Raw genomic sequence first — 14,543 nt, 5'->3', positions numbered from 1 at the left:
TAAATGAGTGTTCTCTTAAGTGGTGTCCCAGGACTTGAACAAAGGGTTCTACCCTCTTTGGCCCGAAAGGGGTTTCTGTTTATTTGTTTGACCATAAATAAATTGTTCATTAGTGGAGAACTGGTACTTAAGGAGTCAAAGGTAACCCAATGGTAAAATAGTAATTTAACCCAGTTAAAGTTACAAACACTCGTGAAGGACTAACTTGTTGTTATTGGTCTATATCCGTGGACACAGAAATATATCTATAGTGAGAAAAGTGCAGTTGTGGGTCTTTCGTGGAGTGTACCCACAATTAATGAATATTGATTAACTTGGTTAATGAGTTTAGCCAATTAATCTCATCTCGTTGGAGCTTCTAATCTAGAAGTTCATCAGGTCCCCTTGTTAGCTCACTAAAGGATATTAAATAGTGATTTGAATTGTTCAAATCAATTTGAGGAGATTGTATATTAATATGATTAATATGTAATTGATTATGGACATGATCTATAATTCAAATTAAATTGGAAAGAAACATTTGAATAAGATTCAAATAATTAATTCAAGTGAATTAGATTCACAAAGAATTAATTAATAAAGAGGTGTCGCACATATACATATGATGTCTATGATAATTAAATCTATAATCGTTAAATTGGATTTAATGTATAAATAGTTATTTAATTAGTGTGTTAATTAATTAAATAAGTTTTATTTAATTAATTAAATAAATGTTATTTAGTTAATTGTGCACAAGAGAAAATTAGAAAAAGACTAGGAGAATGGGTTGACCCTTCTCTATATAAAGTCTTCTTTATGACCCTTTCGGGGATACAGAACACAATAGAATTCCAAGCATTCATTGTGTAATTTTTTCTAAGCCACAAAAGAAATCATCTCTACTCTCCCAAAAAGTTTTCCTCCTCACCCTCTTCCAATAGTTGATACCACCTATCCTTCTATTGGAATCTTTGAGAATAATAAGGTTACTCTCGTGGTTGTGTTCAAGATTGTTCGAGGAAGCATTCGTGTTCAAGATCGTTGGAGGAGTCGTTCGTTGGAACATCAAGAGGATTGTTCTTGGAGCTTGAGAATCTACAAAGGTAAGAATGGTCTATCCTTTCCCTACAACATACTATGTTTGTTATATGTATATTTTGTTTTAATTTAATGTTTCTGTTTATGTAAAAATCGATTTGTGAGATGCAAGGTATTCACAACGCTTCTGCTGCGGGATCGACCCCTTCAGACTTGATATCATGTAGTCAATTTAGTGAGTCGTTTCTTATCTAATCCAGGTAAGACTTACTAGGAAGCAGTGAGGTGGATCTTCAAATACTTGTGGGGCACCCCCAATTTGAGTTTTTGTTATGGAGGTGGCAAACCTATACTTGAAGACTATACTAATGCAAGCATGACTGGTGATCTTGACAATAGAAAGTCTACATCAAGCTATGTGTTTACATTGTTAGGAAGAGTTGTCTCATGGCAATCCAAGCTACAAAAATGCGTAACATTGTCCACAACTGAGGCAGAGTATATTACAACAGTGGAAGCAAGCAAGGAGATGTTATGGCTTAAAAGGTTCCTTCAAGAGTTGGGTTTGAAACAAGGTGAGTATGTAATATTCTATGATAGTCAGAGTGCTATGATTTGAGTAAGAACACAACGTATCATACTCATACCAAACACATTCATCAGATATCATTGGTGTGGACTATATAAACTCCTAGTATCACATACGCTTATATAGCACACTTCTCTAAACTCATGTGCTTGACCGTTCGAAGAGCCATATAATAGATTTAAGGCATTCCAAGAAAAAAATGCAGCTCTTTAATTTTCTCTAATTTTCATATTCTTCTAATTTATAATTAAAATTCCACCATTAATGTTTTAAATTGAGTTTGAAGCTCTAAGAGTTCAATCAACGATGACTTAAAAAGCTTCATATTTGATTTAATAGAAAGAGACATTTTGTGGGTGCTGCAGAAGATGGAAAGTCCTGGTCAAGTTCTTCATCGTAAAACCGATAGCATCTCACATACGCTGCTTCTTAGAATCTCCAATTTTGCATATATTTTAGATTCTTATCAAAGTACATATATTTTCTTCATATAGTTTGAAATTCCATGAATTTAATAGCTTGCAATTGGGAGAGAGACAGAAAGTCAGGGGATAAAGTTAAGGCCAAAGGGAGGCGAGAGAAAGTTAGAGAGAAGAAAGTGTTTTTTTTTTTTTTTTTTCTTTTTTGTTGGTCATGTCAGCAGAGTTTTAACATCAAACTATCCCCAAACTAATAAAAAGATTATCTTTTAGGTTTATAGATACTGGGACCAAATGTCAACCATTGAAAATATATAGACTAAAATAAAACAATCAAGTATAGAGACTAAATTAATATTGTACATCACTAAAATGATTCGACCTTTTTTTTATTTATATTCAAGACTAATTCAAAATATTTAACAATCAATGTGCACGTCTTCTAAATCGACAAGATTAGTAGAGTTAAGTTCCCATTGACATAACTAAAAATGTATATGATATAAATTAATTGTTCTACTCCACTTTTTTCTTTTCTTTTTTTTTCTTTTTTTTCTTTTATTTATTATTATTATTATTATTATTATTATTATTATATTTTTTTGAGTTACAATGTGATCATTGAGATTGAAATCAAGGAGTTATTTTGCACACTAGATAATAATAATTAATAGTCAAACAATCATAATTCAATTCATATACTAAAAATTTAATCAAAGTTAAAAGGTTTAAATCATCATTATCATATATTATTGAACGAAAAGAAATTATGGTTTCTTTGAGGAAAAAATTCAAATTATATCACAAATTAAATGTACCAACTGCAACCTAAATTTTCAATCCCATCAAATAAATTTTATCAAATCAAAATCTTTTCAAAATTTAAAAACCATTCCTCCTAGAAACTGAAAATTGCTTGGAAAAAAATCCAAGAGAAATTTGTACGGATGACTCGAAAATTGGACCAAAAATGTCAAATAACTCAATTTTTTTTAAAAAAAAATATCGAATGACCTTTTACTGATGTCAAATTCGAGTGAAATTACCAAAATATACTTGTGTGCACACGAAAAAGCATCTCGATCGCTGATGATACACATGCGAATATCCATGGAACAATGTTCGTCTCATCCCTCTCGTTCACTGATGATCCTTTTTCCAGTTTTTACTTTCTTTCTTTCCCACTCTCGTCGATCTCACTTTCGCTGGTCTCGCTCTTCCTTTCCTTACTCACAAAATCACCTTCCATCTCGCACTCTCGCTCTTGTTTATTGGAGTTAGTCGCGTCGGAGCTAGAACTCACCATGCCAGAGAAGAAGAAGATGCAAAGAAGAGAAAAAGTCGAAGAAGAAGACGATGCAGTAGAAGAATAAAAGAGAGAGAGAAAGGGAGGGGAAAAAGAGAAAAGGGAAAAAAACAAAAAGCCAAAATGGAGAAGAAAGGTCAAAAAAATCAAGAAAGCAAGGATAATATTGTAATTTTACATGATCACATCAACAAAAGGTTATTTGACATTTTTCTTTTTTCAAAATTTGGGTCATTTTTCATTTGGACCTTTAAGATAGTTTTTTTTTTTTTTTTGGGTGTAATTTTCCCAAAATCCAATTTACAAACCAAAGATTCGAGGGAATAAGTTGATTTGCTCTATTCACGCAACGGAACAAAAACATAAGTTGAAGGAAATCCAAGCAAAGTGACCTTGAATAAGAAAGGTGAAGAAATACACGCAGCAAAAAAAAAAGGTTGAAATTTTCCTTCAATAAATTGACTAGAAATCATATTTCATCCAATCAATTTTCTGTCACAAAGTAGATAGTAAATACGATTTTGAAGAGCTACAATTTTCTCCCGAGAAAGAAGATTAGATTTGCGGAAAGATAGGCAGGATTGCACCACAAAGTTGACGTCCTACTCCTAATTTTCTGATAAAAAAGTTGACATAACGATCTCGGCACATTTGCAAGGCTACTATAATTATATGCAGCCTCGAACTTGAGATATGATGCTGCTTTGTAGACACCTAATGCAATAAATAACCATGACAGCCAAAAAACAAAAGTTTCACATCAGAATGAGCTCAACTAATGGTAATTGACACATATTCTTCTCTTGAGGTTGAAGGTTCAAATCTTCATCCCTCACTCATTGTATTTATATATTTTTTCTTAAAAAAATGTTGATTTGCCATCATGTCAATAAAGCAGAACCTTCTGAGGATGTAATGTGGTTTCGATACAACAAACCACCATCAATAGTACCTTCTAACTTATGAAGAAATTGTTTTGACAATTTTCTTCTTTTTTTTCTCTCTCTACTTGATACCTATGAATGTTTGGACTAGCTGACGTGTACCAAGACTATTCTCACAATACAACTATTTAAACGTACCATATTTGGTTGCCAAGGTAACTCATAGGATATTAAATATTAGACGAGTAACCAACATGACTTGAATTCATTCTCTCTAAACCTTTTTATTTACATGGTCCTTATTGACCACTAGAACAATCTATGATGGTTCGTTCAACAACTTACCTACTGACATGCCAGAGCGATAACAGTCAGCCCTCAGCATACTGTAAAGTACCCAAGCAGATTCCCATAGGGATGTATTTTCTATGGTGGAAGAATCAAACTACCAGTTGGACAATACAAGACTTTAATACTGAAGTAGCATAAAACACCCAATTCTTTCAAGGAAGAAGTAGCGAGATCCTGCATCCTAGTAGAAATAAGGGATACAATTTCAGGGTGAGAATCTCCTACTACATTCCTATCATCCACATATATAGCACACAACTGACAACACCAAGCGAAATCTAAGAGATTGATCCATCCCCAAACTCAAACAACCAAGCTCTCGGAGCTTGCTTTAGACAATGTATAAAATTTAATTGAAAAACTGAGGTTCCGTTTGATAATCATTTCACAATTTGTTTTTTATTTTTGAAAAATGTACTAATCTTCTCGCAATTTCTTACTCATGGTTTTCATATTTCCTATATTAACATTTGAATTCTTAGCCAATTTCCAAAAACAAAAACAAGTTTTTGAAAACTACTTTTTTTACTTTTCAAATTTTGCTTTTGATTTTGAAAACGCTCATAAATCTAGACAAAAAAAACATTAACCAATAGATGAAAGTGATGTTTATAGGTTTAATTTTCAAAAATAAAAAACAAAAACTAAACGGTTACCAAACGAGTCCTAAGGAATCTAGTTATAATTAACCTAAAAACCCATAGATTGGTGTATTAGAAAACTCCTCTATAAGGATATCATGCAAAATAAGGATTGTTAATATAGTTTGGTTCCTAAGGAGGTAAGTGAACAATCCTCGTATCGAGCTCAGTCCCTCGCCATAAGAAGATATCTTAACGATAGAGGCAGAAGGCAAGAAAGCTCTGAAATTTTTCATGCTACATTCTCAATCATCCTTCCAAAGTTTGTTCATTGAATGCCTTGACACAAATGAGATGATTCAGACTATTCTTCCAAACTTAATGATTCAACAAATTGGTATTGCTAGTGCAATGAGAAAGAGGAAATTATGGATCATTTATTCTTACACTGCTCTTTCTCCTCTCAATTATCGTGGGAGGTTTTCAGGGCCTTTGGAAGTCGAGAAGCCCTTCGTAGTTCAGTTAGTAAAAGATGTTTCATATTGAGTACTGATTTTTGGTTTGTGAAGAAGTCTAACGGGCTTTAAGTACCTCTTGGCAAGTTTGGAAAGAGAAAAACAGGAAAAACTTCAATGAAGAGTAGCTTATTACTTTATTTGGCTTCGCTCTGGAGCTCTTTGTCCAAAGAGTTGTGTAATTACTCTCTTTCCATGATGGATTCCAGTTAGCATGTTTATGAGTAATCTTAAAAAAAAAACTGTCTCAGTTGACACCGTTATCAATAGAAAAAGTAGGCAGAATTTGAATGGTGTCAAACAAATGAACTTTTGTCCAGACCAATGCCAACATTCAGATCCAAAATCTTGGACATCTTCTATATCTAACAAATGGAAGTCCGCTTTGAAATTGTCTATGCTTCCAAAGGAATTAAATAAAAGTAGATTGATACAATAGAAATCTCTAGTAAAATGTCTACCCATAACCCATCCATCAGATAGATTACATTACATAGTCCGTTCCACAAATGGGTCATAGGCGACTTGCCCATTTAGTGACCTAGTCATTATATGTTCCAAAAATAAGGTACTAAAACTACTTAAATGTCACTTAAATTTCAGTCGAGACTATCTCAACTGGTTAATGCATAAATTACATAAACCTACTGTATTTGCAATTTAGCCTTCTATCAACACTAGACAAACACATATTTATACACCGAGGCCATGGAATTTCAATGGAAATCCAAATATTAAGCATAAAAGGGAGTGGACTATACAAGAATGTTATTGTTCTTCTAGAGTAATGTAATTAAAATGAAAATAAGAAGCGCAGCAATAAAAGAGTACTTAAGAGCAGCCACTAAAATAGCCAAAGAGATAAAGAATAGCTGCCACAAAACCTGAACACTTGCCCAAGCAAGCAAACCAGTCAACGCAACAGCCAAGATGTTATCAGGATCCGGATCGATCAAAAGTTCAGCCCATTTGATATTGAAAACCGGGCCTCGTTCTTTCCTCAAGTCATCGCCGCCATTGGAGGAGCCCTTCGTCCCATTTCCTTCTCCTTCTCTCTCCTTGATATTTCCGCCCAATTCGTTGTTCTTGTTGCTCGCAAACGCTGTGAATCTTCTGGGGTTACTGGAAATTTGAGATTGCGAGCTGGAATATGAGTAATGGAGAGGGAATTTGTTGAGTGGAAGGGAGAAGGAAGAAGGTGATGAGATTGCAGAGAGAAATGAGAGAGATGGGGGAATCCTCCATTGGTGTGGGATTGTAAGAAACCCTAACATTGTTGTATTGATCTTGGTTCAATTTTGTTCCCGAAATCTGCAGCGGTTCGCGGCATCCATGTTTTTCTGCTGATAGAAACAAGGCTGGGAGATGACGAACTGGTAACTAATACTTGTGTTTTGTACAGAGGTTCCGGTCCGGCTTTTCAAAATCTTCTTTCTTTTTCTTTTTTAAAATATATTATTGATGCCAAAATGCATAAATTTAGGCACACACTCCTGACGTATTCATAGTGAAATTCTGATTTAGGGCTTCAGTATAGATTTTTTTAATCATATTAGATTAATTTTTAATCAAATGTCAAAGTGAACTTAACTTAGTTCAGCTTAGGTAACTCTTAACCTTATGTCTCAGTCCATTATCTACGTTAAAGTTACAAATCTAATTGAACTTTGTATCCCATTGCGACATCCTATAAGTCGATTGAATTATATTTCTCATTTAGTATTGAGGAGTCAAATCTTGAATCTCAATTGAAATACAGTGCATGGCAATCACATAGCTACAAAATGGATACAAAAGAAAGGATATAATGTTGTTTTCATAATTTATATTTTTTAAATGACAAAAATTTTTAACATCTTTTAGAAACAATATTTTAAATAAATATGAATCTCAATATATTTTTTTTTTTTTTTGGCATCTAGGTTTCATTGACTTTCAATTTTATGTATAGTAAATGTTCAAATGGCAGAAATATAAATAAGTCTAATTTTTTAATTTTGTGTATAATAATAAAACTTTGTATGTATAAGATAGTTAAATAATATACTAAACATAAAGTTGAATTTTTAATAACCTATTGTCACATAATGTATTTTATTTTCAAAGTCATTGAAAAAAAAATAAAAACTCTTATAGCACAAACAATAGGCAACCACAAAAATTATAAAAGAAAACGTACATAACCCAAAAAACCCCAAACATAAACTCAATGAAACAAATCCAAAGAGAAATGAAATACATTTTTGAGGAAGACATACATTTATTTATTAATTTGATAAAAGACATTTATTTTTTATTGAGAAAAAGACATACATTTAATTTTATTATAAAAGAAAAATAATAATTTTTATAAATAGAAAAATCTAAAAAATATTTAGACTTTATAGTAAAAAATTCCAAAAGTGTTTCGTATTTTGGTTGCATCTTGAGTTTGGTTATATTATAGAAATTGTAATTTCAAAAGTCAAGTTTTAGATCATATATGACAATGAATTTTAAATTTTATCTGATTTGAGGAAAAAATAACAATAAATTTTGAGAAATAAAATGTCACTATATAAATATGTTTTTAACATCCACATTAAAATTGCTAATGGTGAACAAATCATCTTTGGAAAAAAAAAAATCAGAAGTAAATTAGAATATAGACTAAATAAGCGTTAGGAGACCAATTTGGATAACGCTCCTATTTAAACAATAAAAAGAAAATAACTACCAACCACTAATATTTTTTATTTAATAACAAAAGTAAATAGATTTTTTTCAAAATAATAATAGAAATCAGGGCATGGATATTACAATTCCAAGTAAACTGTATCCTTTCCATCTAACCAAAAAAAGGAAAAAAAAAAAGTTTTGTGTCTTCCTGTATTATTTCGTCATTATGTTTTTTTTTTTTTTTTTAAATAGATGTATGCTTTCGTTTTTTGTTCATAATATAATGGTTTATTTTAGTAAATTTATGAAAATGTTTTTTAGTTTTATCTTATGACGATGATATTTACTCACCAGCATATAATATTTCAATCAATCAAGATGTTTGATTTAGATTCGTTTGATAATTATTTGATTTTTCGTTTTTATTTTTAAAAATTAAGTTTAAAGACTTACTTTCACCTTTAAATTTTTTTATTTGTTATCTATTTTTTATTAATAATTTAAAAAAACAAGCTAAATTTTGAAAAAAAATAGCTATTAAAATTTTATTTTTGTTTTTGGAGTTTGGCTAAGAATTCAACCATTATACTTTAGGAAGATGTAAATCAGTGTAAGATATAGGGAGAAAATACTTAATTTAAACAAAAAAACGAAATGGTTACCGTATGAAACCTTAGTTTTTTGTTTTTAGTTTTCGAAAATTAAGTCTACACACTACAAGAAAACAAGTCTATAACAATAGATTTTTTGCAACAGTTCGAAAATCACAACAAAGCTTTATAAAATTGCAACAGTATCTAGCCACATATAAAAAAAAATTGTTACAATTGTATGTAATGTGCCGATTTTTCCTCAAAATTTTAAATGATGGTAAATTTATGTACAATGTAGAAGTTTTTTTAGCTGCATTTATTTACAAGTGTGGCAAATATATTAAAATAAAATGAATTGATAAAATAATTTTGGTAAAAAAAAATTCTTGAAAAAAATGAAAGCTATTTAATTTAATATATATTTTTTTAAAAAATAATTTAATATATTCTACTAAACCAAAATAAAAGTCCTGCGTCTTTTCATTCTCCTGCCCATTCTCTCAAATATTCCCTCTCAAATCTTAATTCATTTAAATTTTTCTTTCTCCCGCTCTTTTCCCTAAAATAGTCTCCTCTCAAATCCTCAATTCTTTTTGGTAAATCCTGTTCTCGGTCGATTGAGACCTAAGCATCGAAAGACCAACTCAAAGATTAAATCATCCTTGAGCAAGAGGAGTTTTGTAGCAGTAGCCAAAAGAGAAATCGTCCATATCAATAGGCAAAGGAATATCGAATCGTTCTAGTCTACAAAGTCTTCCAAATCAGAAGGTAGCTTTGTTGTTTTTCCCCCTTCGAGACATAGGTTTTTCTTCCAAAATCTTGTTTTGGTTTTTATTTGGTTGTTGAAAAAATTAGATTCAAGGTAAGAAAGATGTTGGAAACTTACCCTTCTTACGGGTTGAGGTTGCAGTCAATCAAATTTTTAATTCACTTGGATACTCTGTAGCTCAAGGCATATAAAACCCACTCTTTAATTTAATTTTTACAAAATTACAGAGTGATTGAGAGTGAAGATTTATAACTGGTGTTGTATTTCTCCCTTGAAGAAGATTAATTAAAGTTCATCTTCCAAATGGATGTAAGATGTATAATTCTTCATTCTTTTCTCCTTTTAATCTGAGAAGCTTGTATCTGTATGCATTGGATGAGAGTGGTAAAATAAACTAATACATTCTACTTTGCATGTTGAAGTTTGTCTAGGTAAATTACTAATATATTTTGATTGAATTTATTCATATTTTTGTTTTACCTTTCAGGTATACAGTTGGATGAAGACCTTTAAGACATTATCTTGCTCATATTTATAAAATGGAAGGTACCATTAGTTAGTGATACTCTTTTAAGTACCAATTTAGTTTTGAGATCTATTTACTTATATTTTTATAACTCCACTACTTTAATATAGTAGATGTGTTAATCTTTACAAAACTTTGTTTAGTGATAATTCTATTAATGTTTTTACCTTGACGTGATTGGGGCATTACCCTCTTTAGATTTTTAATATACCATATTTTTTTTTTTTTTTGGTTGTTAATAAGGAGAAGGAGCCAATATGCAAACGATGACTACATATCAAGATCAAGTTTAATTTGCACAAATCTCTTAATTGACAAAGTTTTAAATTTGGAAACACTTGCGGGTTTAAGTAGTTTATTTTTATTTTCAAGTTTTCTTTAGGTAGACCTCAAAGATATGGTTTCCCTTGATACAAATTTGTTTAATACTTAGAATCTTATCTTTTTCTATAAACAAATTTATTAATCTTTTTCATTTTTTATTTTCAGGATCACGAAGATCTCCAAGAAATGATGGATCAAAGTCCATGAACTCAACCAAGCATTTTTCATATAATTTAGTATCTCCATTTGTAGTTGTAAAGCAATGTAATATCTCAACAACTTAAATACTAATATTTTGTTTATTGTGTATATTTTAGATGACATTAGATATCTTATTTGAACATTCTCATATTTGAATATTTTTGTATTTAAACTTTATGTATTATAGATACATTTTTCAGCATATATTTTGCATTACTCAACAGTTATATCATTTAATTTAATTTTGTGTAAAAAAGTAATGGAATACACTAGCAATAATATTAAAAAATTGATTCATAACAATATAACTGTTGCAAATTTTTTGAAAATTTTGTTAAAGTTGGAGCTTTTAACCGATTTAATAGATTACCATAAATATTGCTACAAATTGAAACATTTTTACTATAAATCTAAAAAGTGTTGCTATAGATTAAGATATTTGTTGTTATAAACCAACAAAAGTGATACTATAGATTGAATCATTTGTTGTCATGAACAAAAAAAAATGTTGTTATAAAAAAAATAATTGTTGCTATAGACGAGGATATAGTAGCAGATTACATTTTGATTCCAACACTTTAAAAAACTACTGCAATTAAGCTCTTAACATTGCTTTTGTCAACGGTCGTGAGACCGTTACTATAATTGTTGCAGCGGTTATAAACCGTTGCTATAGACTACATAAGTCGTTGCAATAGTTTGCTTTCTTGTAGTGACAAACACTCATCTCACCACTAAATTTCTTCGTTTGTTAGCTACATTTTATCAATGTTCTAAAAATGAAGCAAAAATTTGGAAACTGAAAAAAGCAATGTTTAAAAATTTGTTTTGTTAAAAAAAATTTGGCTAAAAATCACTTGTATTTAAGAAATATACAAATCTCTATAAAAAATAAAAAAGAAATAGAAGTAATTTTCAAAAGCAAAAAAAAAAAAAAATCGACATAGTTATCAAACGAGACTTAAGTATTTAAATGTTTGTTAATTTGATAGACAAAACACTAATAAGTTATGCCTCGTTTGGTAACTATTTCGTTTTTTCTTTTTTTATTTAAATTAAACCTACTTCTTCCCCATTTCTTACCATGATTTGCATCTTTATTAAGTACAATGGTTAAATTTTTAGATAAATTTCAAAAACAAAAAAAAACGTTTTAAAAGCTACTTTTTTAATTTTCAAATTCTTGTTTGATTTTTTAAACTATTGGTAAAATGTAGATAATAAATAAAAAAAAATTTAGAGATAAAAATAATATGTTTATAGACTTAATTTTTTTAAAAAAATTAAAATAATTATCAAACGAGATCATAATAAATCTTTCAATCATGACATACATACATATTGAGAAAATATACACTTACATAATTTAAATAAGTAATTATTATTATTATTATTATTATTATTATTATTATTATTATTATATAACCTCAGTGGATAGAAACTTTTTCGTTGAGTAAAGTTGGTCTCAGAAATTCAAATGGCCTTCCATTGGGGACCTTTAATATTAATATTGTTGTTTTCAAAACTTATTAAAGAAATATTATTATTTTGAAACTTATTAGAAAAATATTGTTGTTTTGGGAGTTCGAGGCTAGAGGTCGAACGTTGAGAACTCGACTAATATGGAGGTCGAACGTTGAGAACTCGATGAACAAAGAAAAACTTGGAAACAATACATAAGCCGAAACTTCAACCCTCGACAAGGGAAATCTCGCGAATCTCGCTTACGTTGTCGAAGGTTGAAGTTTCAACACACATCCACCCTCGAGATTGCAGGTTTATTACTTTTCTTTTTCCCTCATAGAGGAAATAAAGTAATGAGATGGTATACTACATCTATCTGTGTACTCGAGCTGCTTCTAACAACCTATGCATTTTGTTATCATTTCGAATTAGACGAAGGCTTGTGGGATTGACGTGAGGGGTGGAGATGGCTATATTTCTGGGAGCGAACTCCAGGCGAATATGAAGCGCATGGATACAAGTTATGCCTTGGAATGAAAGATAATTCCGAATTAGCTTTATCTACGAACAAAATTTTGTATATTAGGTTGTCGAAGGTTACACACATGTCGAAATTTCAAAGCGATTAAGAAGATAAGTGGGCTGAAGCATATTAAGAAAAGGGCGAGATTCAAAGCGAGATAGTAGGAGAGAGCGGGCTTCAAAGTGAGATTTTAGGAGAGAGCGAGATTCAAAGCGAGAATGTTGGAGAGAGCGAGATTTAGTTTATATTGACTAATCTGACTAACATTGAACTTGGTAAAATGAAATAGTTAAATAATTGGAAAATGAGATTATTCAAGAATACACATTGAATGCTAAGATTACGCATTGAGTTTCTGGTAGTAGATCTATAATCAAAAAAGTGTTTGTGATTGTTTCAGAAGAAATGAAAGCTAGTAAATCATTAATGGAAAAATAACAACAATAACAGAGAGCGAGATATTGAGAGAGAGCGAGAGTGAGAGAGCGAGATCTTAAGAGAGAGCGAGATCTTAGGAGAGAGTAAGAGTGAGAGAGCAAGATAAGAGAGAGCGAGATCTTAGGAGAGAGCGAGAGTGAGAGAGCGAGATTGAGAAAGTGGATCTTAGGAGAGAACGAGATCTTAGGAGAGAGCAAGAGTCTTCACTTTATTTGAACTTTTCATAGAAATATATATAAAAAAAGAGAAAAAAGAGCTAATAATCATACTATAATTGAATAATCATTAGACTATAATTGAATATATTAGATTATTATACTATAATTGAATAATCATTAGACAACAAATTAAATATATTAGATTATTCTACTATAATTGAATAATCATTAGACAACAAATTGAATATATTAGATTATTATACTATAATTGAATAATCATTAGACAATAAATTGAATATATTAGATTATTATACTATAAATTGAATATATTAGATTATTATAATGTAAAACTTTATTGATTGCAAAAAAAAAAAAAAAATTGAATATACAGTAGATTATTATAGAAAAAAATTGAATATACAATAAAGTATAATAAAAAAATTGAATATACAATAAAATGAATATATAATAAAAAAATTATTTATTATTCAATCCCTAACTATCTGGAGCCCGTCTTAGTAACGAAGGACACTTTCTTCGATTATGTCCTAACTGGTTACAAAATCCACATCATTCTCGAGTGGCTGGTTATGTCCAATCCATCTCGTTGTGATAACGTGAACTTTTCAGTCTACCAAGTCTTCTCAACAACGATGGATCAGGATGTGAGACGGGTATATTAGGGTGCGTGATCTAGTAATCTTCATGCGGTACAGGTTGAAATTGAGGAGAGTAACATTCAGCATACGTTGACAATTTGTAGTAGTCCTCAATAAAATCTTCGTAGTTCATGTTAAAATGTGAGCAAACGGCCATAAAATGCGAGCATGGAATGCTGAATGCTTGCCACTTGTTACATGAACAGTACACTATCACTCTACAAGACATAGAAGTGTACACTATCACTCTACAAATTGTCAACATATGTTGAATGTTACTATTACTTTTAACAGTTTGACACAGATGTCACTCCATAATATATTCATTGGTATAATAATATCACAATGCGCTACGTCACTCGTCCGGAAGCAGCTGTAGGTCATCTGGTAAATGAATGAATATTATCTAATTTTTTTTAATTTAAATTTATTTTAAATATTGTCTAATTGTTTATAATTCACAGAGATCGAACAACAGTAGACTCCGTGAGGTTGCAAATGATCCGAACCAGGTTCTTGCTATATGTAGTGACAACCAAAGCTATATGGAGGAAATTCATTATAT

The 14,543-nt window shown here is 30.4% G+C and overlaps 1 protein-coding gene and 1 long non-coding RNA gene across 2 annotated transcripts; one reads left to right on the top strand and one right to left on the bottom strand.

Moving 5' to 3' along the window:
* Positions 1-6,379: 6,379 nt before the first annotated feature.
* Positions 6,380-7,010, bottom strand: LOC120081233 (uncharacterized). Its single transcript, XM_039035941.2, is given in 2 exon segments — positions 6,380-6,953; positions 6,956-7,010. Coding segments are annotated over 2 exon segments (549 nt in total). The 5' UTR covers positions 6,996-7,010; the 3' UTR covers positions 6,380-6,444.
* Positions 7,011-9,412: 2,402 nt separating this feature from the next.
* LOC120081234 (uncharacterized) lies at positions 9,413-10,938 on the top strand. Its single transcript, XR_005482729.2, has 3 exons — positions 9,413-9,684; positions 10,173-10,231; positions 10,701-10,938. It is a non-coding gene; the product is annotated as an uncharacterized LOC120081234 (long non-coding RNA).
* Positions 10,939-14,543: the final 3,605 nt, after the last annotated feature.

Source organism: Benincasa hispida, chromosome 7, assembly GCF_027475165.1.
Source record: "Benincasa hispida cultivar pf3 chromosome 7, pf3_genome.v1.1, whole genome shotgun sequence".
Lineage (NCBI taxonomy): Eukaryota > Viridiplantae > Streptophyta > Magnoliopsida > Cucurbitales > Cucurbitaceae > Benincasa > Benincasa hispida.
This window is presented reverse-complemented; position numbering and strand designations above follow the sequence as displayed.